This window comes from Akebia trifoliata, chromosome 11 (assembly GCF_017979445.1).
Source record: "Akebia trifoliata isolate Shusen 1 chromosome 11, ASM1797944v1, whole genome shotgun sequence".
Lineage (NCBI taxonomy): Eukaryota > Viridiplantae > Streptophyta > Magnoliopsida > Ranunculales > Lardizabalaceae > Akebia > Akebia trifoliata.
In genome coordinates, this window is record NC_141385.1 from 45,525,017 (window position 1) to 45,550,946 (window position 25,930).

General features: G+C 34.7%; 1 protein-coding gene, 1 long non-coding RNA gene and 1 pseudogene across 9 annotated transcripts; all 3 read right to left on the minus strand.

Moving 5' to 3' along the window:
• Nucleotides 1–3,940: 3,940 nt before the first annotated feature.
• Nucleotides 3,941–13,460, minus strand: LOC147392059 (disease resistance RPP13-like protein 4). The gene is made up of 12 exons (XM_086460128.1): nucleotides 13,349–13,460; nucleotides 8,241–10,971; nucleotides 8,025–8,143; nucleotides 7,666–7,936; nucleotides 7,013–7,244; nucleotides 6,775–6,922; nucleotides 6,114–6,432; nucleotides 5,897–6,015; nucleotides 5,591–5,801; nucleotides 5,269–5,500; nucleotides 4,913–5,063; nucleotides 3,941–4,441 (listed from the first exon to the last, which is right to left on the minus strand). Exons 2-12 carry the CDS (start codon nucleotides 10,948–10,950, stop codon nucleotides 4,235–4,237), a joined length of 4,719 nt encoding a protein of 1,572 aa, XP_086316254.1. The 5' UTR covers nucleotides 10,951–10,971; nucleotides 13,349–13,460; the 3' UTR covers nucleotides 3,941–4,234.
• Nucleotides 13,461–15,224: 1,764 nt separating this feature from the next.
• Nucleotides 15,225–24,385, minus strand: LOC147392060 (myrcene synthase, chloroplastic-like; annotated as a pseudogene). Its single transcript, XR_015182958.1, has 8 exons — nucleotides 24,248–24,385; nucleotides 23,834–24,005; nucleotides 17,845–17,892; nucleotides 16,724–17,103; nucleotides 16,406–16,630; nucleotides 16,173–16,311; nucleotides 15,839–16,097; nucleotides 15,225–15,760 (listed from the first exon to the last, which is right to left on the minus strand). The product of XR_015182958.1 is annotated as a myrcene synthase, chloroplastic-like (transcript).
• Nucleotides 18,511–23,659, minus strand: LOC147392061 (uncharacterized). 7 transcript variants are annotated; one of them, XR_015183237.1, is made up of 5 exons: nucleotides 23,196–23,659; nucleotides 21,264–21,416; nucleotides 19,361–19,606; nucleotides 19,072–19,181; nucleotides 18,511–18,985 (listed from the first exon to the last, which is right to left on the minus strand). It is a non-coding gene; the product is annotated as an uncharacterized LOC147392061 (long non-coding RNA). The 7 variants fall into 7 exon arrangements; XR_015183235.1 differs by having other exon boundaries at nucleotides 19,372–19,606; nucleotides 21,243–21,416; XR_015183234.1 differs by having other exon boundaries at nucleotides 21,243–21,416.
• Nucleotides 24,386–25,930: the final 1,545 nt, after the last annotated feature.

The following is a 25,930-nucleotide window of genomic DNA, read 5'->3' on the forward strand; positions in this document are numbered from 1 at the left end:
TGAAATAATTGAATGAAGAGAGAGAAAAAATTTTAAAAAATAAATTCGTTTTTTATTTTAAGGAGAGAGAAAAGAGTGAGAAATAAATGATGAGAGAGAAAAACTTTTTTAAAAAAAATTCGTTTGTTTTTTTTAAATAATTGAAGAGAGAGAAATGGTGAGAGATTAATTAAGAGAGATAAAAACCGGTCATTCAAAGACCGGTTTTAAAAAAATTTCATTTTTTTTTTTTAAATATTAGAGGAGAGAGAGTGTATTGAAAAATTTTGAGGAGAGAGAAAAACCGGTTTTGTATCTTTTTAAAAATATTTGAAAAATTCGATTTGTTTTCATAAATACTTTTTTTTTTTGTATTTTTTTGATAATTACCCCTAAATTATAATTTAAAAATAAAAAATATATTACATCAGGTTCTTTGAAAATAAAGGGGTAATTATCAAAAAAATACAAAAAAAAAAGTATTTATGAAAACAAATCGAATTTTTCAAATATTTTTAAAAAGATACAAAACCGGTCTTTAAAAGACCGGTTTTTCTCTCTCCTCAAAATTTTTCAATGCACTCTCTCTCCTCTAATATTTTAAAAAAAAAAATGAAAATTTTTTAAAACCGGTCTTTGAATGACCGGTTTTTATCTCTCTTAATTAATCTCTCACCCTTTCTCTCTCTTCAATTATTTAAAAAAAACAAATGAATTTTTTTTTAAAAAGTTTTTCTCTCTCATCATTTATTTCTCACTCTTTTCTCTCTCCTTAAAATAAAAAACGAATTTATTTAAAAAAAATCGTTTTTTTTTTTAAATCTTTTTTTTTAAATAATAGGAGAGAGAAATGGGTGAAATAAATGAATGAAGAGAGAGAAAATTTTTTTAAAAAAAATTCGTTTTTTTTTTTAAATAATAGGAGAGAGAAAGGGGTGAGAGAAATGAATGAAGAGAGAGAAAATTTTTTTTAAAAAAAATCATTTTTTTTTTAAATAATAGGAGAGAGAAATGGGTGAAATAAATGAATGAAGAGAGAGAAAAAATTTTAAAAAAAAATTCGTTTTTTTTTAAATAATAGGAGAGAGAAAGGGGTGAGAGAAATGAATGAAGAGAGAGAAATTTTTTTTTAAAAAAAATCGTTTTTTTTTTTTAAATCATTTTTTTTAAATAATAGGAGAGAGAAATGGGTGAAATAAATGAATGAAGAGAGAGAAAAAATTTTAAAAAAAAATTCGTTTTTTTTTTTAAATAATAGGAGAGAGAAAGGGGTGAGAGAAATGAATGAAGAGAGAGAAATTTTTTAAAAAAAAAATCGTTTTTTTTTTTTAATAATAGGAGAGAGAAATGGGTGAAATAAATGAATGAAGAGAGAGAAAAAATTTTAAAAAAAAATTCTTTTTTTTTTAAATAATAGGAGAGAGAAAGGGGTGAGAGAAATGAATGAAGAGAGAGAAATTTTTTTTAAAAAAAAATCGTTTTTTTTTTAAATCATTTTTTTTAAATAATAGGAGAGAGAAATGGGTGAAATAAATGAATGAAGAGAGAGAAAAAATTTTAAAAAATAAATTCGTTTTTTATTTTAAGGAGAGAGAAAAAAGTGAGAAATAAATGATGAGAGAGAAAAACTTTTTAAAAAAAAATTCGTTTGTTTTTTTTAAATAATTGAAGAGAGAGAAATGGTGAGAGATTAATTAAGAGAGATAAAAACCGGTCATTCAAAGACCGGTTTTAAAAAATTTTCATTTTTTTTTTTTAAATATTAGAGGAGAGAGAGTTTATTGAAAAATTTTGAGGAGAGAGAAAAACCGGTCTTTTAAAGACCGGTTTTGTATCTTTTTAAAAATATTTGAAAAATTCGATTTGTTTTCATAAATACTTTTTTTTTTTGTATTTTTTTGATAATTACCCCGAAAATAAATACATAAATATAAACTTGATTGACGTTGTTCTCAATGTTCATCCAACACATTACACACCATCAACTACATCAGATCTAAGAACGCTATACATAACAATATCCCTAGTTCGCCCCTTAAGAAACAAATATTTCCTCAAAACACCCTCCCTCAAAAACCACTCTGAGTGATCTCACGTTCTCCACGTCAATCTGAGCTTCAATCTCTCTAAATCAGGCAAATCTGCAAAGACAGAGGAAACCATCATCTTCATAGCTAGGGTTGGAATCCCTCGTCCCCAATACTTAGATGCAAGAGCCTACGCAATTTCTCCTCTACTTCTCTCATTATTTTGACCTTGATTCACAAATACGTATCCAATCGGATGGCCTTTAAGGCAGATTGCTCTGTACCATCGATGATTGAAGAAGAAATACGACAGGTCCCACTTTGCTTCTTCTTTATCATCTGTGGTATTCCAACCACAAAATTGGTTCACTTGATCATCACTCCTCCATACCATGTTGGCGTCAAGATCAGATAGATTGAACGGTCCAAGAGAGATTTGAAAGGATGATGTTCTCCTCTGATTGGACCATAGTAGAGAGAGGAAGAGAGTTGTATGGGAAGAAGCTCTGGCTTTCTTAAGCTTTTGCCGTGGACAACTCACCGTCGTAATCGCCAGGCGTAGGTGATTCTTCCGGAGGGAGAGAGATCTGCTCTTGAGGGTTCTGTCGAGGGTTCCAAACGAGAGACTCTCTCTCTCAGTTTCTGTTTTGAGGTTTGAGTAAAAAAAAACGATAATGGGTTTTGTTACTTTTGAGGAGTTGAGGGTAATATTAGAATCGCACCATAATATGTGACGGAAAAATTGCACTTTGGGCAAATACTTTTTCACAGCATTGACCAAATGATAGAATGAGCGTTTCTCACTCCCCATCAGAGCCGGAAGCACTCAGAGGAATCAACTCAAAATAAGTCCAAAATTAAAAAAGAAGTATTTACATAAAACTTGGGTTATTCGTTCGCGCTTATTTTCAGCATTTAATGTTGAAAGAAAATAACTCAACACTTATTGACAAATCAACATGTTTTTTACTCTATTTTTGGGCACTTACAACTGAAAAATAAGTGAAGTTGACTCACTTAATTTTTTTTTTTTTTTTTTGTTGAATTGGTAAGTACCAGTCTTTTTTATCAAGGACCAGTATACCCTTATACTTAAAAGGATATTACCTATCATATCCTCATCTATCTTTCATGAATAATTATATAAGCATCCCACTTATTAATAAGGACAATCCAAACCATAGTCGAATTATTTTATCTTATATGGGTTAAAAGATTTGGAATGAGCTGATTTTTGGTGAGAATGATCTCTATGATGAGGAGATCTTCTTCACCAAAAATCAGCCCATCTTGAAATTTCTAACCCCATCAAAATAAGTTTAAGAACTGTAAATCTTCCATTTTTTTTTTTTTGAAAATCAATTTTAATGAGATTAGAAGTTTCGGAATGGACTGATTTTTGGTGAGGATTATCTCCAGGCCATATAGATCATCCATACAAAAATTGGCTCATTCCAAAAATTTTAACCTATATAAGACAAAAATAATTGGTTTGCCCTTATTAATTCGCGAGATGTTTTTATAATTACCCATCATTCATTTCCATCGAAAATTATTCACCCAAAATTAAGTTCTTTCATCTTTGAAATAAGATAGTGGACTGCTCCAATTGCTACTACAAGAGAGAAGATTGTGCGTGTTGTATGAACAAATTTAAAATTGAATAAGAACGTTATTATCTTGTAATTTAAAATTTTGGTATAATGAATTATGTACATAATTTAGAATATCAAAACATATTATCTTTTACATTTATGCTCTTTTCATTATGTGTGATTGAATTAACAACTAAAATAATCAAATAGAGTATATTGTGATTGAAAAGGGTAATATGGTCATTTTATCAGCTTTTAGTAGTAACTAACCAACAATATTTTGTTGTTGCAATATTTAATTTGAATCAATTCAACACTATTCAAACAGGTAAACAGACAACATTCTTAACACTTATACAATTTCCACAATTATAGTCTATTAACACTTATTTAACAAACGACCCCTAGGTACCATATATTCTTCCATTACCAATACTAGATACAACAAACAGATATCAAAGCACAAAACAAATACAAGCACAAGTAGCTGATTCACCAAGTACATATATAACCAAATCAGTAAGGAAGAGCTTAAGTTCCATCCCACTCTATGCAACAACTACACCATTGGAAGTGCTGGGCTTTCCAGTAGAGAGAGAAGGATTATATTGGGGATTGGTTGAGATGGATTGTTTAGCGGTAGACCTCCGCTATAGTTTTTTTGCCTTCAAGAATGTTCACCACTTCAGACATTGTAGGTCTGAGCGTAGGGGACTGATCGGTGCACATCATTGCTAATTCCAACATCATGCTTGCTTGATCCTCTGAATAGCCCGGTCCATCTACAACAGCTCCATCGACCAAATCCAAAAGCATCCCCTCCTTGCGCAAAACATAGGCCTGTAGTCTCACACCATAACATAATCTGATTAGTGGTTCATATATCTACAATAATATATTAGGCAGAGTAACCCCAAGAGGTTGGCCTAGTGGCAAGCCAAGCCTTGACAAGCTCCTTAAGAAGGTAGGTCAAGTGTTCGAAACCCCACGAAGTAATGAATTCCTTGGGGCCACCCTCCAGGGTCCAGTTGACCCTCGACTCAACTAATTGCATGTAGGACTTTCCGAAAGGGTGGTGCACGTGACCATGGGATTAGTCTCACCCGAAAGGTGGGGATACCCATGATAAGAAAATATATATATATATATATATATATATATATATATATATATATATATATATATATATATTTATATATATATATATATATATATATATATATATTAGGTAGAGGGAGAGCGAAACTCATTTGCATTAACTTTACAAATCCTGAAGCATGGTAACATATTTTGTTGCTAATAATATAATACCTTGTCCAAGAGGAATTCCGTCTCCTCATTTGGATTCTCAACTGCATTACTCTTCCCGCTAACAATTTCTAGGGTGACGACTCCAAAGCTGTAAACATCTATTTTTTCTGTTATTATACCCCGCATTGCATATTCAGGTGCCATGTATCCACTACAAGAGAAACAAAAATTACAATATAAAATAGATTGGGGAAATATCTAAATAACCTAGAAACAACCAAACCATGTTAGAAGTATTCATGAATCACAACTCTTGCATCCAAATTGGGAAGTGCTATTAAGACTACATTTTCACAATGAAAGTGATATGCTCGAATGTAAAATTGATGTGGTAAAAAGAGGATTTGTTTACTTACTGTGTTCCGCCAAATTTGGTCATTTGTGTGATTTCCACGTCATATGCCCTAGCCAATCCGAAATCAGATATCTTAGCATTGAGGTTTCTGTCAAGCAAAACATTGCCGGCCTTGATATCCCTATGAACAATCTTCAGTTCTGATTCTCCATGGAGGTAAGCTAAGCCCTTTGCTATTCCAAGGCAAATCTTATACCTTGTTTGCCAATTACATAACAAGTTGGATCCTGTACCTGTTGATCACCAAATCTCCACTCATCACGTTTTATGGGGGAAAAAACATGGGGCACCTAAACAATCCATGAGAGGTTGTTATAGATTACCAAATAAAGTATGGGCGAGGGAATTGTTTTCCATGTACTCGTAAATTAGCAAGAGTTGGTCATCTCCTAAACACCAGCCCCAAAGTTGGACAAGATTTTCGTGTTTCAAGGAAGTAAGGACAGTTACTTCACTCATAAATTCACGAGTTCCTTGCATTGACTTTTGATAAAGTTTCTTCACTGCCAGTACGAGCCCATCTTTCAATTCAGCCTGCATTCATGGGAAACGATGCATTTGGCTAATATATGAAACAAATGAAAAAAAAGGGGCTAAAAAGATGTAAGCTTCCATAAAAGAAAGAATGCCTTGTATACTGTTGCTGAACCTCCTTTGCCAACTACATTGGCAGGGCTGAAATTTTGAGTAGCATCTACTAGTTGTTGAAAGGTAATAGATTTTTTTATAAGCTCTGGACCCTGGAGTTCTGTTTGAAGGGAAATGTGTTAAATAAACAAAAATTATCATTAAGTGCCTAGTGGGAATGTGAGTGGGTAGCCATATCAGTAAGTGTAAAGTTCTCACCATATTTGGGTAATTTTTTACGTCTCAGCCAGCCCATTTTCCAAGTGGAAGTGCTGGGCTTTCCAGTAGAGAGAGAAGGATTATCATGGGGATTGGTTGAGATGGATTGGTTAGTGGCAGAAACCTCCTCTATAGTTTTGTTGCCTTCAAGAATGCTCACCACTTCAGACATTGTAGGTCTGAGCGTAGGGGACCAATCAGTGCACTTCATTGCTAATTCCAACATCATGCTTGCTTGATCCTCTGAATAGCCCGGTCCATCTACAACAGCTCCATCAACCAAATCCAAAAGCTTCTCCTCCTTGCGCAAAACGTAGGCCTGTAGTCTCACACCATAACATAATCTGATTAGTGGTTCATATATTTACAATAATATAGTGAGATGTGTTGTTTTCATATTAGGCCGAGTAACCCCTTGAACCCAAGGGGTTGGCCTAGTGGCAAGCCAAGCCTTGATAAGCTCCTCAAGAAGGGTAGGTCAAGTGTTCGAAACCCCACAAAGCAATGAATTCCTTGGGGCCACCCTCCAGGGTCCAGTTGACCCAACTAATTGCATGTAGGACTTTCCGAAGGGGTGGTGCATGTGACCACGGGATTAATCTCACCTGAAGGGTGGGGATACCCATGATAAGCAAATATATATATGCTAATAATATAATACCTTGTCCAAAAGGAATTCCATCTCATTCGGATGCTCCCCTGCATTACTCTTCCCGCTAACAATTTCTAGGGTGACGACTCCAAAGCTGTAAACATCTATTTTTTCTGTTAATATACCTCGCATTGCATACTCAGGTGCCATGTATCCACTGCAAGAGAAAAACAGATTGGGAAGGCGTTTATATTGTCTCAATGAAAGTGAAAATTTTGAATGTAAAATTGAGGATTTGTTTGATTACTGTGTTCCTCCTGCTCTGGTCGTTTGTGTGTTTTGCACATCATATTCTCTAGCCAATCCAAAATCAGATATCTTAGCATTGAGGTTTCTGTCTAACAAAACATTGCTGGGCTTGATATCCTTATGAACAATCTTCAGTTCCAATTCTCCATGGAGGTAAGCTAAGCCCTTCGCTATTCCAAGGCAAATCTTATACCTTGTTTCCCAGTTAAGTAACAACTCGGATCCTGGACCTGTTGATCACCCAATCTCTACTCATCACATTTTAAGGGGAAATTAAAATTAAACAATCAATGAGAGGTTGCTCTGGATTACCAAATAAAGCATGTTGGAGAGAATTGTTTTCCATAAACTCGTAAATTGTTAACATTTGGTCATCTCCCAAGTCTTGTAGGGTCCAACATCATTGGATACAACAGATGAGATCGTGACATGTGAAAGAGATATAGGCTATAGGAGGAATCAATTTCCGTTTTTGAAAAATAAAAAAGAGAAAGTAAAGGAAAACCAATTGTTTCGGTAATCTGTATCTGTCTTCCCACATCACTATCTCATTGGTTCATTTGAGACCAATGCCACTGGACGCTAAAATTTTCTAAAAGAAAAAAAATATGGTGTATTTAGACAAATCATAGATAGGCTATTCTGGATTACCAAGTAGACGACAGAGGGAACCATTTTCCATGTACTCGTATATTAGAAAATATTCGTCATTCGCTATATACAAATTTTTTTGCCGACCCCAAATCTTGGAGAAAGGGCCTCGACGATTGTCACCAGGTGAAAAGCATCCCAAAAGTCGGACAAGATTTGGATGTTCCAAGGAAGAAAGGAAAGTTGCTTCATTATTGAATTCATGGGTTCCTTGCTTTGAGCTTCGTGAAAACCTCTTCACTGCGACTACACTCCCATTTTGCAGTTCAGCCTGCATTCAAGTTAAATAACAACATTTTTGGCATATAATGTAGCCAGTGAAAAATCCAAAGTGATTTATGCTTCCACAGATACAAAACCTTATAAACTGTCCCGAAACCTCCTCTGCCAATCTCCATCTCAGGACTGAAATTTCGAGTACCTTCTACTATCTGTTTGTAAGTGATAGATCCTTTAGTCAAATCTACGTCTACGGGTCCTGTTTCAAGCGGTAAGTGTTAAAGAAAAGTATTAACTAAGCCAAATTCAAGACAAGCACAACGAGATAATATATTGGAGATCGTTCAAACTCATACCTATCAAAGAAGCAGTTGTTTTTGTGGGAATAGTAGGCATATTCTCCTCATAATTAGGCAATTCAGAGGAAAATTCATCTTCGCTTTCTTCCTCAAAGGAATATTTGTATTCGTTCTTTTCCTCATGCCTGTTCTCAATCGTTCCATCTTCAATCTCTTCCGCTTCTTTCCTCTCGAAGTCAGGGTTGTCAACTTGACAAGCAGATGATGACTGCAACATAGGACAGTCATGAACTTCCTCATACCTTAATAACGGCATCACACCCCGCAAAATCTCCAACTCCACCTTCAGTTTTGGCAAGTTCTTCAAACACAGGCCTTCTATTTTCCAAGTTCCGTCCATACTACCATAGAAGTCAGGACTCATGCGTTGTACTTCACCATTCTTGATACAAAGAAATATGAGCTCGGGAAGGGATGAAGGATTGACCCATTTTGGAAGAATGTCTCCATTGTAGTACTGAATATCAAGCTCTTGCAGATGTGGGGGCGGACAAAGCTTATCCAGCTTTTGTAGAATCTGTTTATCCACACAATCTTTTGTGCCGAATGATAAAACCTGAAGTTGATGGAGATGTGACAGGACATCAAGTTCATCCTCTCCAACTTCATCTCTCCCACTAATGTTTATTCGTAAGATTCTGAGTTGGCTCAACCCCTTGAGCTCGCCAAGGCAACAGCCATTGTAACCTGGGCTTGGTAGCTTGAATCCGGATAACACTTGAAGATTGGAGAGTTTCCCCAATCCCTGTGGAAGGTTTTGAAGAGAAGAGCAATTCCCAATGTCCAATACTGTAAGCTTTTGTAAACTTGTGATGGAAGGAGGAAGCCTTTCTAGGCCATTGCACTCGCTCAAGACCAAAAATTGAAGGTTTCGGAGTTCGTTGATCGAATTTGGCAGCCCTTTCAGTCCAACAACTCCTTGCAGGTTGAGATATGCTAGCCGTTTTTGCGATATGATCCAGTCTAATAAATCCTTAATATTAAAACCTTTTAGCTTATTGTGTGAAAGATCCAACACTCTGAGAGACTTTACTGTCGCCAATTCACTATTCCAACAGAAATTGAACTGAAAGCCTAGCAAGGCCCGTAGCTTTGAATTACTTTTTTTCAGTGGATTCACATTAATTTCACTTGTAAAACCCAAATGGAGAGAATTTACATCAAATACTTGCCTGTTTCTTTGATCAAAGCAACAGAATGCCTCTTTTTTGGCCATTCTAATGATCATATGCCACACAATTTTGTGCATTTTGCAGCTATAGACTCTTCCATCGTAACCCCTCTGATTCACAACTTCAACTAGGCATCTACTATTCAGTTCTGATAAGCAGTCAAAGGCCAATTCTAATGCGGTTTTAGGGTCATTTCCACTGACGAAACTTTCTCCGGCCCACCAATAAACCAACTGTTCAGCATTGATCTCATAGTCTTCGGGATAAATAGAGAAACATAGGATACAATATTTTAGATGAGCCGGAAGATCATCATAGCTCCGTTGTAGAGATGCCATTAGTGAAAAACGGTCTATTTCGTTCGCCAACATATTGCGAAAATCATTGTCAATCTTTTTCCACTCGGCAGGGGATTCGCCTTTTGTCGACAGAAATTTTCCTATTCTCTTGATTGCTAGTGGAAGACCACCACATTTCTTCACAATTTCCTTCCCAACTTCTTCCAGATGACAATTCAAACGTTTGCCTCTGCTTGCTGAAGACACAACTTTGTGGAATAATAACCAACTCTCATTTACATCAAGAACTTTTGGTCGGTGAATCCGTTCTTTCACAACTCCCATGCTTTTCACAACTTCTTTTTTTCTTGTTGTGATTATGATGCAACTACTACATCCTTCCCCTTTTGGTAGGCCCTCGGATATTTGATCCCACCAACCTTCGGCACTCCATACATCATCCATCACGATGAGATAAGTCTCATTTTGGAGAGCTTGATGAATTTTGATCAAGTGATCACCTCGAGCAGATCTAATGTCATCCTCTCCCAATTGTTCCAATATACTCCTCATGACCTCTCTCACGTCAACATTTTGAGACATCGACACCCAAATCCTCTTCTCAAAATGGTTGCCAACTTGTTCATCATAGAAGATCTTATGAGCAATCGTTGTTTTACCCACACCACCCATCCCCACAATTCCAATTCGATTTTGCTCTCCGTTTATGGGAACAATCCATTGTTTTATATTTTCCGTGTCCTCTATCAAGCCGATTACCTCTGATTGCTTTAAATTTTTTGTGGTGCATCCCATATTTCTGTTACTTTCTTCGCTACTCTTGTGAGCCATCTGAGCTATGATCGGATGTAGGTAAGTGTTCATTTGCTTCTCCAACTGTTCGATGCGTTTTTTAATTTCCATCAACTCCTTTCCCTTTCCACTTCGAAATACTAATTCACTTGGAGACAATTTCCGATGCATGGAAGCTCGAATCCGGCAATCTATTAGTATGTCATCGACATCATAAACAAATTCCCTCAATTTATCCATGAATTTCTTGACAGAATGGTAGGGACCATGATTACTCTGAAGCTTTTCAATGTCGTACAGAAAGTTCTTCATTACATCAAACTTTTCCATCATTTCATTTAATTCAGTTCTGTATTCAGTTAAGAATTTTTTCTGATTTTCAAGGGAAGTATATACTTGTTGCACAAGGAGTTGAAGTATAGCACTCATGAGTGGGTCAGCCATTGCTTCGCTCTTTCTTGTTATCTGTAATATATCCAACCATTAAATCATGAAACATATGAACTTCTTTTATTATTCAGAACTTATTAAATTCAATTAATTCCTCATTTTTTTTAGTCATATATGATCCAAGGAGTTTTCTACATTGATAAGGTCCCGATAATTTTACTTTGGGACCGTAATTTCACCAAGATTATCAAAGTTTAAATACTAGTTCCCTTAAAATAATAATAAATTACATTCAAATCCCAAATTAATGTAGCTAACAATAGTTTATTACTGATTTTAGGTGAAAAGCGTATATTCGGAAACCAACAAAAGGTGTAATATTTACTATTACAACATGCGAGCAAAGAGGGAACAATTAGCCGAAGCAAAACTGATTTAAGTGCCACGTCACCGCTTCGCGGCTAGTCAAGACCGTACCGCAGTCATCTCGAGGAATTTATCCTCGAGATTCGCACAGAAACTTCTGATTGCTTTGGTAGTTGTAGCTGATTGGGTCATTTGAATCAAATTATCCGTCAAATCACTCCGATTACTCGAATACGAACATTATAATTTGGAAGAGTGATTTCAAAGAAAAGGACCTTCTTCTCTTTTGTAATTTCTTGTTTTTCTTTCCTAAATTCTCTATAATTTTCCTTTGGGTAAGCTTTTGAGTGTAGTGAGAACATCTATTGTAACTCTTTTGAGAGACCATCAAAGAAAAAAGTACATTGCAACACTGTTTCACATTATCTTCTCCATCTATTATTTTCTTACTTTTATTACTGTTGCAATATGACTCTTGTGATAATCGACTAGACTCTCTTTAGAGAGGTCAAGAATGCCAGAGCAATTTCATCCTACTTATGTTGTTTTAATTCTTTCTTTCTGCTTTACAAGTTAATTCTGAGAATCCTCTTAGGATAAGATCAGCAAACTTATACATTCAAATCAAGCTTAGATGATTGTTACTTAGATAAGCTTAAAAACAATCATGCTATGTGAAGAATTGAAGTATAAGTCAGCTAATCTTATTTAAGTTTGGGATTCTTATGAATACTCTTTGGTTACCATCAATGTTTAATTCGATTTATCTTCCGATCCACGAGTAATGACTTGCTACATGGATTGAGTTATAAATAGAATAAATCAGCATTTTGGATGAATTGCAAAGGTTGAATTGACCTCTCTAAGCTCTTTTCCTTATATCTTCAATCTCTGTTGTTAGTTTTAATTTTATTTACAAATTAGTTGCTACTTACTTCTCAGTTTTTACAAATCAATTTGATTTTTAAAGAATCCGTTTTCTAATTCTATTTTGGCCTTTTTATCCGAATGAGTTTTTGAATCCAAACTGTCCTTGTGGAACGAATTCGACTTACCCAAAGTCCATTTCTTAATTTCTATATCTCTGCATTTATCCACAAAGTTTACAATCGATCATGACCATTAATTGAAATACATTGTAGACAATGTCGATGATGATCTGAATTAGTTTTACTATTCAAAAGTTGGCAGTCACAATTTTGATTGTCGCTCAACATATCATTAACACACTACGTGAAAAAAAAATAAAAGAGGGGGAAATTCGACACCAAGGTCTATCGAATTTGGTTAAATTTAACAAACCTTGTTGTTAGGTGTTCATTGTTTGTCTATGGGTGTGTGTTTAGCAGTTTTGGTGTTTGTAGAATATGAGGGTATACTTGTAAATTCTCCAAATCTGTAATCTTTTCTTTCTCTCAATATAAAAACAAGTAAGGAAATGCCCTAACTAAGTAAGAAGTTCAACAATTTCAAGTGACCTTAGTGTCGAATTTACCCCTTTTTAATGTAGTCACTCCATGTGTTAACATCTATGTTTAAGTGTGCCCAAACAAGTGATTTGCATAAATACTATTAGAGTTGTGAGCTATAAGTTCTAAGTTTGGTGTCTTTATATCCACAAAATTGAATCTATTGGTGCAAATCCTAAGGACCATATATTTCATAAGATTCTACTACCCTTATAGTTTTAAAACTAGACTCCTCCCATGTGAATTCAACATGAACCAACACAATCCCTGTTTCGAATTTCCCTGTTAAGTGCATAATTCTGTGGGTTTAAGTGTTTTGTTTTCCAATATATAAAGGATTTTTAACAATATAAATGTTTTTATTAATATAAAATGATATTATGTCATTGTAGCATCTATTAATCTAGCTTCTAACAGGAAAGAAAAAAAAATTTAAGTCTAAACATAATTTTGTTACTTTGAGATCGAATTGATACTAAACAAATTAAGCTATTTTTGCATTCTGAAATGAGTTCTATTTTTAAATTGAGAAAAACAAGATATTATAAAATATAAAAAAAAAAAACATAGTGAGATCAGATAAAAGCATGAATTGAACTTTGAACACATGTACATACTCTTTATTGCTCAGATTCTGGTAATTTGGTTTGAGAAGAGCTTCAAATCATTGCAAATAGTAGAAATCAAGAACAGTTAGGTGTTTGAGAGTGGTTTTGAAACTAATTATACACTCACACTTTCCTGACTTAGTGCGGAAAAAGGCGTTTCTAAACTTTATATTATAAAATTTAAAGTTGATTCCTTTTCCGTGGAAACAGACAACTTAGGCTGCCTCACCGACTTTTATTGGTCATGATCCAAAAAGCCTCGGTGTCCGAAGGAATAGCTGAATAGGAGTGCTTTTATTAACACACTAAATTTTACTTATAAGACACCAATTCATATGTATATTAGTTTCAAAAGGATTGGTGTGGTGCAAGTAAAATTTGCTGTGCCAATATAATCTCCCCCTGAGATAATTAATATAGAGTTTCTAGAATCTATCTTGGGAATCCCTAGGAAATATGTCCACATTTCAGCAATTTGATGGACAATGAACCACCAACAAACGATGAAGGCTAGATAGAACCCCATGAACACATGCTCTGTTTACACATTCTCCCCTGAAGATAAAATAACTCCTTCCAAACCTTGCATTTTCAAATTAATTATAAAACTACTTTTCAAAAAAAAAAAAACAAAAAAAACAAAAAAACTCGTCGTCATAATCGTTTATTTGCACTCTTAGATAATTATAATAATATATAGTCGTGCTAGAATGACCTCAACAGGGATACCTTGATGTGGCAGCGCACATGTCCGTAAATGCATTTTACTTGTATCTTAGAGAAAACACATCTATAGGCATGTACGTGCCACCACATCAAGATATCCCCGTGTGTCCTCTTCAAAGGCCACTCTAACATTAATCTTATAATAATAACAGTCTAGTAGTAGTAGTAGTGTTGAATGTAGGTGAACACAAAATGTTAAACATTTTTGAATTATTATTTATTTTTAAAAATAAAAGTATACCCATCTATTTTTAAAAATAAAAATATAAACAACTAGAGTTTGTCTATGGCCATCTCTTTAGGGTTAAAGAGAAAAATAAAATAAAATAAATTGAAGAGGTATTATTAAAAATAATAATTGGGATTAATGGTCTAAAAAATAATAAAATAATAAAATTAGAGACATATTATAAGAAATGGGGAGAAAAATAAAAGACAATAAAGTTGAAGAGGTAATATTGTTAAATGATAAAAGCAAGAGAATAAAATTAGGACTATTTTTAAAAAGAGGAAGAAGAAAAAATGTAAAACATATCATCGAGATACATTATCTATGCGGGTATAAATTTTGTGACCAAAAGAGTGGGACCTATTATTGTGTTTTATAATAATTACATTTTTAAAGATCCCACATTCTCATTGGCCCATGTGCATTGCAAGATATCCAAATTTACAAAAATACATACATTGTCTATGCGGGTATAAATTTTGTGACCAAAAGAGTGGGACCCACTATTATGTTTTATAATAATTACATTTTTAAAGATCCCACATTCTCATTGGCCCATGTGCATTGCAAGGTATCCAAATTTACAAAAATACATACATTTTACCCACGTTGAGATAATTTTCAATACACATAGACCAATGAGAATGTGGAGTCTCTCTAAGGATCTTCAAATGTTATTCCCCGAAATTGCGCTCATTTTTATTATACAGATACTCATAGTAGATTTTTCTCTTTTTTTTATCCACAAATATGTTCTAACATAATAATAAAAATATGTTTTGACATTTGATGAACATTTCATTTTCTAAAGAAAATTTACACAAAACCAATGTATTTATTTTTCAAATACACAGAAATCATGGACTGGCAACTCGTGGATCTAAACATGCACAATAATTCGGTGCTGGGGGGATAAAACTTGCATGACTTGTAGTCTTGGGAAAATATATTACAAATACAATACACCTCATACATACTATAATATTATTTCAAAAGGTGTGTACATAAGATGCGACACGCACATACAATAGTGCTAATTGGTTTCTTAAATGAAAACCAACACACAAACAATGCACCTTTTAACCTTTTGGGTTTAACTGAATATTAATGCAAACATGTAGAAATTATGATTAAACAGGCAACAACAAGACCACTATGAGGTTCTATCATTCCAATAGTGAAATTGGCTCAACCAATAATGAGAAGACTCGATCCTTTGTCTCTCGATCTGGAACACCGTGCCCATCTCCATATTGGTACATGCACTGAGCAATTTGAGCAAGGTCTACTGCCGTTCCTATAAAAGTTTGGGAGAAAAGGGAATCATCGACTCGTTCTTTATTCATCTTCTTCCATGAATCACTGATTAGATTTGTAATGTGTTCACGTGCAACTTTCTCGGAAACACCAGTTTCATGCATGTAACATTGGATTGATTTTGGCACGTCACCCCTTTCAATCTCGGCCTACAATAGAAAACAGAAGTACAATTTTTCAGTAAAGGAATCTTACTTGTACACTATAACGACAATCAAAATTGTGACTGCCAACTTTTGAATAGTTCCCAAATCATCAGCAAGTCGGAGAATCATGGATGACCAACGTATAAGATCTGGAAATCTCTCTAAGAATGCTAATGACTCCTTTTTTATTTCTTTATTTACAAAGAAAAAAGTATGAACTAGTATGACAGACCCCGATGATGAAATCAATGCATTATTTAAGTACTCATCAAAGGGTGGGTGTATATTTGTTGTAATACCACTTTGCCTCCACTAAGTAAGATTTGCATAAATCCGCCCACTGAGAAAAAGTAAAAAATTATTAGAAAAATTATAAACTCATGAATTAAAAAAATGATAGAAGATGTAATATTACCACTTTCTTTGGGTATGGTATGATGCCCCAACCCTGTTCCTTAAGAGTATCATAAGCCATTTCGTTAACGGTATTGTACAAAAATAAGAAACATATCTTCATATAATTCGGAAGTCGTTCAATTGTGTTAATGTCCCATCTGTAAATACCAATCAAATTTGAATTACAACGACTAATTAAGACAGTAAAATGGCGTGTTAGGTAATTAGAACATATATTAATTATATACGAACCTCTCAACCGCCTCAGTAAAGAGCTCAAGTTCATCCAAGGTACCATAGACATCATAAACATCATCAATTGTTATTATAAATGCATTAACTTTTGTAATTTGTTTCCTAAAATAACCAAACTGAGGGTCGAAGATAATCCCTATGGTCCAAAAAAAATTCTACATCAACCTGTCTCAAGCAAATTTTAACTCAGAATGGGACCCTAGACCGATATCCCTCCACGACCTGAATGCATGACAAAGAAGAAAAAATGAGCATATATAAGGATCCAATTATCGTAAATTTCGTTAATTTGTTTCAAGATTTGTATGGCCTTACCTCGACAAATCTCTCATATCTTTCTGGTGTACCGTTTGCACCATATTGAAATCCAAATTTGCAAGTTCAAGTAGATCAGGATGGATGCGATCTTCATTCTTGCACGCTTCAACGAACCTCCTAGCTTCTAATCGTGGCATCCTCCAGTGCAAGGGAAGTTCCAAGGATTGATTCAATTGTTTAGCTAGGTTTGGCCCTATGGACCCCTTGATTTTCTTTAGACAAATAGTTGTAAAGTCTTTGGCTTCATCTAAAGATAATTTCCCCTTCTAAAGCAAATTGAGAAGCTTCATACAAACCCAACATTCCTCAAACATCTTCACATAGGCTTGCTTTGAAATTAACCATCTCATCCATGCAGCCACTAAAAACATTAATATCTCATAAACATATATGTAGCTCTATAATTAGATCAAATTAATGAACTATATATCTTTTAGATTATTTACAATATATAGAATTGTAATTTCAAAAGACATGAAATTAAAAATGGTATTTATTAATCATTTTTGAAATAATGCACTTTTATGAATACTTTATATTGTTAACTCTTTTGGGAAATTTAAATATCACTTCAACTATTGGGTATTCTTAACTTTAATTTTAAGTATCATCTTAACTTTTTTTAAAAACTCAAATGCTTGACTCTACTCAGATGTCCACTCTACTGAGTCGAGTCGGCAACTCACCAGTCAGATTTGTATAAGTTAAAAATTATATTAATCTATAAATATTTTTAAATAATTAGAAATATTTTTGAAACTAATAAAAAAATGTTTTTTCGCTTCACAAAAATTTAATATGTACATTAATTATCTCGGTTAAGTTTCCAATCTGACCCGGTGCATTTTCAAGATGACATGGCCAAGTAATCTTGTCTCAGACAAGTTTTGAAACCTTGGTCCGAACTCTATTTTTGAAATTTGAGGGGTGAATTGACTAAATGATCAATTGAGTTGACTCAGTGAGTTGGTGCTATCACGTTTTTCGACCATGTTACCTCAAAATCCAGTTGAGTTGACTCAACCACGTTTCTAGCCAATTAACTTTATGATTACGATTAACATTTAAAACTATGGTTTAGCTTGATAATTAAAACTTGAGGGATAGGAGTTAAGCACCTTGGGATATCTCATATCCATATTGTCTAAGGAGCCTAAAGCGTAGTGCTTCGACGGCCCAAAACCGTCAAATTATGTAACTATTCGTCAGCCTCGACCGTCGAATTAGGCCTTATCGAAAAAAATTCGACGGTTAGAGACCATAGAATTTTCATAAATTCGACGGTCCAAAACCATCGAATTGGAGATTTTTTACAACAATAACGACGGCTTTAGACCATCGAATAACATATTTTCGATGGCTAGAGGCCGTCGAATACCAATTTTTCGTCGGCTTGAGACAGTTCTTTCGCATCTTTCTTTTCTATTCTAAGCTTCATTTGGGAATCCAAAAAACAAAGGCCCAATAAGATTGGTTCTGATTTGAACTCCATGGAACCCTCATTTTTTGGGCCTAACTACTAGTAGCATTTTTAATCCTAAAATTGGTTTATCAACCAGCAATGATAATGGTTGAGACATTTGAAAATATGTTTATTGATCTCTTTGGGCTAGAGAAGTATGTGAAAATACTGGATTTGTTCAGATGGATACAGTGTGAAAACTATTGGAATCAAGAATGCCAGTAAAGCAAATGTAAATTCATATCTGGAATGGATGCATCTGGGTGGGTCTGACTCAGACCCAACCCAGTTTAGGCCATAGCTTCAGATGAAGGGGATATAATTATTAAGGAACAGAGCATGATTTCTATTGTATATCAAGGTTATCTAACTTTGAGCAATGCCATTTATTACATAGGAGTTAAAATAAATCTTTTACGTTCAACAGATTCTCTTTTTTTTCTTCTGACCGGTGAATTGCAAGTTCCAACATCCAATTGGCCGTTGTTACGGAATCCCCATCCGAACAAGCAATCTCATTCAGCAATGACATCTTTTTCTTCTCGTGATACAAAACTGCATCTTTTTATGGAGATTCATAATTTTATATTCCGAGGAGAGCACATCTATGATTCTTGAGCCTGTCACGTCAGGTAAGTTGATTGAGTTGCCACGTGCCACAGTCAGATTATCAACACTCTTCTCTTAGAGTGGCGTCCTGTTCCTATAGCATAAGAACAGTGTCTATGTGGCCTGTTTTGGTAGAAGTTTAAAATACATTGGACACCTTACCAAGCCTTTTTTTGGAAGCAGGTCTTCTGTACATCAAGAAAGGTAAACCAAATTCAAAAATTAAGCTCATAACACTAAAAATTGTGACAAAAAAGCGAGATAACAAGCTTACCTCCTCATGTGGAGGAGTTGAGAGTAACCAAATCATACTTCCGACGCATCCTACTATTGTGAGTAACCAGCAGCCGAAGCTATCAGAGCACAACATAACGTGAGATAAACCTGCAAGAATCAAAACTAATTAGATACAAGTCCCCAGATTTGGTTTCAAAGCACATTAATTAGAACTTGAACAGATTTGGGAAAGAAAAAAGTGAAAATCACAATGATTAATCAGATCTAACTAAAGCGATATACAAATTAATCAAAAGCAAGACTTCAAGATTCTGATTGAAACAAACATCTGTAATACTGATTCTGATTGAGCCTGTCACGTCAGGTAAGTTGATTGAGTTGCCACGTGCCTAAGTCAGATTATCAACACTCTTCTCTTAGAGACAAGATCCAGAATGGCATCCTCTTCCTATAGCATAAGAACAGTGTCTACGTGGCCTGTTTTGGTAGAAGTTTAAAATACATTGGACACCTTACCAAGCCTTTTTTGGAAGCAGGTCTTCCCCCATTGTGATAAAGCTTAATTGTTCCATCTGAAAAACAACATCACCTTACTAAAATTTCAAACAGAAAAACAAAATGGGATATGACCATGTAAACCATAGTGTTTTTAATGCTCACAAGACACTGGTTCAAAGCCGGATAGTTCTTTGAAAGTGTTCTCTTTTATCATAATTGTAAACTTGCACTATACATAGCAAAGACCTTTGTCAACATCAACCTTTCATTTTTCAATTGATTATCTGACTTGATAAATTTATACTAAAGAAGGTGAGAAAAATGCTTACAAATTGAACTGAATTAGGGAAAAGAAAACAAGAGATTGATATAACGTTATGTGCATCAAAAACAGAAACAAGGAAAGGCAACCAAACAACAACTACCCAGAAAGAACAATCCAAATACACAGTTCTATTACACAGTCAAAGAAGGCAACTTTTGACTTCTCAAACATTTTGCTTCAAAGGCATAACGAACCAAAGACAACAAATCCAACCCATATTAGATATGATAGAAATCGGTTTAAATAAGATGAGAAATCGACAAATTTAAAAAATAAAAAACCCAAGAACGACACAACAAGCTTCTCTTAGACGCATTCCTTGCATCAAAGACACGGCTATTATGCTCCTTCCACACCAAAAATGAGTTGGCCAACGAGCCTAAACTTCGAAGACACTTTGAAATGACCAAGGCACACCAAATGAAGAACGCAACCATTGGCAGAACTCTAGGACCCCAAATAAAAGGGAAGCTAGGGTAGCTTTGATCCACAACGAAGAATAGAATGACCTAATCGAGAAAGCCCCATCTTTTCCGCCCACCCAAATTCTCCCATCCCCCACCCCACTCCTCAACACAACCCTCTAGTGAACCCAACGAAGAGGCCACCATCTCCAAACCTCCCCCCCTCCTTCTCGAATTTTGTTTAGGAATGAAGCAATGGGCAAGCCCTTTTTTTTGTGACAACCCTAACAACTCTGAAAACTGTGAAGCTAGAGGGGTATCCCTACACCGTATGTCTCCCAAAACTTGGTATGACTGCCATCCCCAAGCTTCACCCCGATTCTCTTATGGTACCATAATTATGGGTTTTAGGAGCTGATATCTTAGGGTTTGTGAGCTGAAGATAAAGGATTAACAGAGGGTTTAGACGGCTAATAGCTATGCTGAAAATAAATCTGATGTTGGCCATGGAGAAAGAAATATTGGGCACACTTAAATGGACCATAACAGTCCCTACACCCTATGTCTTCCTTGTACGTTTTGTTAAGGCCGATGTGTCGGATCAAAAATTGGTACAGATGGCTGAACAGAAACATTAGTAATGTTGAAAGTTTTTTCCACACCCATATAAAATCATCTAATGCCCTCGTCTTCAATTTTCTTATTTATTATTTTATTTATTGGTTATCTTCTAAACTAAATCCTTCACACTTAGAAGTTTCTAAATGATAAAACATACTTTTTACAGGGAATTTTTCTAATATGTTTTATTTAATAATAAAACATACTTTTTCTAAGAACGGATTCTTTAAGTTTAACATGATGGAAACACTAAAAGAACTGTATCTACATTCATATCCTGGATTTTGGGATCAAAGAAATGCACTGTGTCTGTATCCATCATCTTAGCCAATGATATTTTGAAAATAAACAACAGCTTACCAACAGAAAATGGTTACGCACGTTTGTGATCCCTCGGGAATATTTGAAATAGAAAGTTTATCTATTTCACTGTAAGTCAGACTAGATTTAGATTGCTCAAGTGTGTCATTAGTCCAATTCACAGGTACCAAGATTGCAAAAGCAAGGAATGTGATCGGAACAAAGATTTTAAGTCTGCAAGAAGGAAAAAAAAATTAGCACCAATTTAAGGGATAGAGGCTTTGATGATGATGATGAGCACCAAAGAAGAAATTACACAACATATTAGAGTACAAATTCAGGTTAGGATTGCCTTCACTCTTCAGGGATAAGAAGTTTGAAAGTTCAATATAGAGTAAGACAAATCTTTGGTTAATATGCAATAAACCATATTGGGTGTTTGAGCCATTCACAGATAGATGTATATCGATACCATCATACAATACAAAGAATAGAACCCCTCCAAGATTACCACGTTTTTAGGGTTTAAAAATTTTCTTAATTGATTTTAAAAATACTGATTGGACTTCACCTTTTCTTTCTTTTGAACAAACTGAGTTTCTCTTCTGGCTAAGACCAGATTGGAAAGTTGTAAAGCATGAGAGTAAAAAATTGCGAGAATTAATGACGGTATTTTGTCTTTCCATTTTCAAATTTCAACCTATTAAAATGTGGCAAAATTGCAAACTTTATCCATCTTTAGATAAACTTTAGGTGTTTAGGGCAACAAGATAGGAAGTGAATATCTAAGTGTTCAACTCTAACATTGTTCAGGGATCTAAAAGGGAGTTTATAAATGGATTAGAAAACAAGAAATCGATATAAAAGGGAGTTTATAAATGGATTAGGTGTTGGATTGGCAAAGACATTATCAAAAGCTTTTCTGAGGTCAACTTTAATGGCACATCTAGGAGTTCCAAAGCAAGATGTTGTCTATGATTCTTACACCCTTTGGTGAAGGCAGCAGATTGGTTGCTATTAACTAATTGGTGAACCACCTTCTTCATTCTGTTGGCTAGGAGCTTGGAGATGCATTTGTAAAGAACATTGCAGCAAGATATTGGTCTATATAGTCATTAAAGATATTGGTAACAGCAGTAGCATTCACTTCTCTAATAATCTTGCCACTCTTGAGAGTACTCTTAATGGCTCTGTAGAGGTCTTGTTCAATTATCTCCAAGCTCATTCAAGAAGTTAATCTTGTTATAAAAGCACTAATGATTAAAAAATCTCACTTATGATGCAGTACCAATGGCAAGAGCACACGCACACACATACACACAATCATTGGATGCAGTACCAATGGCAAGAGCACATCATCATCAGCATCTTAAGCCTTATGAATTAAGACATGGGCAACAACATTTTTTTTTTTCGAATTATAGAATTAGAGACAACAGAAACTAAAGCCAAACAAACAAAATTCATTAAACTTTTTGATAGATTTTATTTTATTGTTTTGCTATTTTAAATTGTGTAAGAAAAACAAAAGATATCTACGACAAATTTATCATATAAATGCAAGAATAGAACTACCAAAGCAGATATCCATTGAAATTGATGCAACCACCTCTATTGATCTAAGATGCTTAACCATCATTCATCAAATATAAAATACAGACATAATTAAAGATGCTACAAGAGGGCTGGCAATAACACAAACCATACAGAGAGATCTAGAGTGGTTTTTTAGGGGTTCTTTTAGGGTTTTGAGAGAGAGAGACTTACAGACAGGGGCGGAGCTAGCAAGGAGACATTGGGGGCAATTGCCCCCACTCAACTTTTCTGGGCATTTTAGATACCCTTGAATTTATGCTTAAATTCGAGATACCCCTGCATTTAGAACTACTGATATGCCCCATTTGACCTTGTTGCCCCCACTTTCTCATCTCCCTACAATTTTTGCCCCCTCCCCCTCCAGTTAACTATAAGTTTGCCCCCACTAAAAGAAAATCGTGGTCCGCCCCTGCTTACAAATGAGAGTTGGAGTGGTTTGATCGGTGGCACTGATAAGTGAGCTTCAGTTCTTAAGGTTTTCCACTTGAGCTCTGATTTCTTCTTCGTTTTGAGCTTTGATTTCTTCTTCGTTTTGAGCTCTGAGAGATTAGAGCCATTGACGAAGTGAGTTATCAATCCGAAATGGGAGATTGAGGGACGTGAGTGAGATTGAGAGATCGTTCGGTGTTGAAATGGGAGATTGAGAGATCGTCGATTGAAATGGAAGAAACTTCTTCGAACTCAAAAATTAGTACAGATGGCTAAGAAGGAAAATCGGTAAAGATGGAAGAACTGACTCTGCAGTTGGATCAGGTTTCGTTTTCGATGAGATGAGGAAAATGGGTATGGATGGAAGAACTGAATTTGCAGTTGGATCTGATTTCATTTTCGCAGAGATGGCTGAGAAGGAAATCGGTAAAGATGATTCAGGTGTTTTTTTTTTTTTTTTTTAATTTCGGTGGTTCGTTGAGTTGGGCTGTCGATTTTTTTTTTTCACTTATTGGGCTGGCTAAAATAAACGTGAGACTTGGCCGTCGAGTTTAATGCTGTAATAGTAACGAATTTTAATTTTTTTTTTGAGATAGACCTTCCTCAGTCCCAAGAGTGCAGTTTTCATTGGCTGTGACATCCAAACGCTCTCTTGATGTCCTTCTCAAACAAATACCCCAATCCTAACCTTCCTATTCCATCGATCAGTTCTAACCGATCTAACAGTCCCACACCTTCAGCATTGATCATACACCTTACATTCTCCATCTTCTGGGTTCGTCTCTCAAACATCTCCCCCTGCTGAATCAAGAGTAAAATTAGTATATATATATATAGTCAGGATAATTATAGAGGTAACCAAATATTTTGGCCAAATATAGTCGGCATAACCAAATCTTTTAAAATCAAAGGGGTATAATGGTAAACTGCTGATAAAAAATTTTATATCTAGGTGCCGAATCTAATTACATAATTTGACCAAAAATTTTACCCATTTCCATATATTTTCCCCATAAAACATTATGGGCTAATGTAATCACCTTATAATCACTCTTTAACGACTGAATGAAATTGAAATCCCAAATGCTGGGTTGGTAGTTGGCTGATCGTCTCTCAACCGTTGGATCACAGGTTTGATGAGCATCGGCAACACAATGGACGTATTGAGGAGGAGCCATGCAAGTGCTGTTTTGTAGAGGTCTCAAAGAGAACATTTTGGTGCAAAGGGAGTGAAAGATGTAGGTACAAGTATAAGAGTGATTTTTTGAAGGAAATATGTGGGTTTCAAGTTCAACTGTGCGAACTCCGACACGTCTACTCCGCTCAACGAGCATTCAGGTACATTCTCTCTCTCTCTCTCTTTCCGATCTAAATCCGCTGGAGTGATTTTTCAGATGAAATCCGTGGGTTTTGACTGCGAATTTCGATCGGTCAGATATTATCGGATATCCGATATATATTTTCGGATTCGAATTCGAATGTTTGTTAGAGATATCCGATCGGATTCGAATTCGAATTCGGATAGTATTTTTTTTTCGGAATCGAATTCGGATATAGCAATATCCGATCGGATACCTATCCGTTGATAGCCCTACTCACCATAACCCAAATATGTATATATACAACACCAAATGATAAAGGTCATTTTCTCGAAGTAATTCAAATGAAAACATGTGTAGGGCATGTGATAAATATAAACGTTTCTAGTTGCTTTTAAAAAATAGGTTTTTTAAATGATTTAAATTATTTTAATCGATGAGTCAAAGATAACTTACCTATATACAATAAAAGAAACTAGATTAAATTACATTGAGTCTTACAACTCACTACGGCAAGGAACCATGAGGAATCTTTTACTAAATTATGAATAAAATGATAAGTAATTAGGAGAACCTATAGATGATATGCTATTAAAGCTTGATCACATTTTTCATTTGAGATTAATGGTCCGTGATAGAAGATTTTCTTTCTAATTAGTCTTTGTCTTTTATGGGTTAGTTAAATAGTCCATTTAGCAAATCCCTCTTTTATACTCAGTCCATGAATCCCACTATAGACATTTTTCATGATTGAAATGATAAAATTGCCTGTACCATTCAAACTCACCATTTTCGTCTAAGAAGATTGGACTTCCGACATTTTGATTGAGTTTTGGAGATTCCATTCCAATGAAAAGGATTTGAGAATTCAAGCATTTTGAAGATGTATATAAAATATTAATTTTCAATTGTTTTACTTCGTTTTTGGATGAAAGTTGATCAAGGATTGTTCATTTGTTTTAAAATCATCAACACAAGTCGTTATGTCAAGTTTTAAGTTGATCTTTCCTTGTATTTTAATTGGAAAAACTCGAAAAAATGATAACAAGTGGGTTTTACATCGTTGAGGTGGACAATTTTTATTTTTGAATTCAATATTTTTATTGTTGAACTCAACAATAATTAAAACTAGTGAAGCCGACAATAATTATTGGTGAGATCGACAAATTTTTTTGTTTTTATAAAAATGTCGAACTCGACAATAAAAACCTCAAACTCAAAATAAAAATTGTCGACATCGACATTGTAAAATCCACCCACTTTCATTTTTTTTTTTTTTTTCTAACTCAAATACTGAAAGATCGACTTAAAACTTGACATAACGACTTGTGTAGATGATTTCAAACCAAAAGAACCATCTTTGATTAATTTTTATGAAAAATGAAACAAAAGAATGGAAAAATC

Excerpts from the sequence above, each read along its gene's own strand:
- LOC147392059 (XM_086460128.1), bottom strand. The coding sequence starts at position 10,950 with ATGGCTGACCCACTCATGAGTGCTATACTTCAACTCCTTGTGCAACAA. Across the intron at positions 5,501-5,590 it reads CCTCGCCCATACTTTATTTG|GTACAGGATCCAACTTGTTA; the intron begins GTAATCTATAAC and ends GGTGATCAACAG. Across the intron at positions 5,064-5,268 it reads ACCAAATTTGGCGGAACACA|TGGATACATGGCACCTGAAT; the intron begins GTAAGTAAACAA and ends TTTCTCTTGTAG.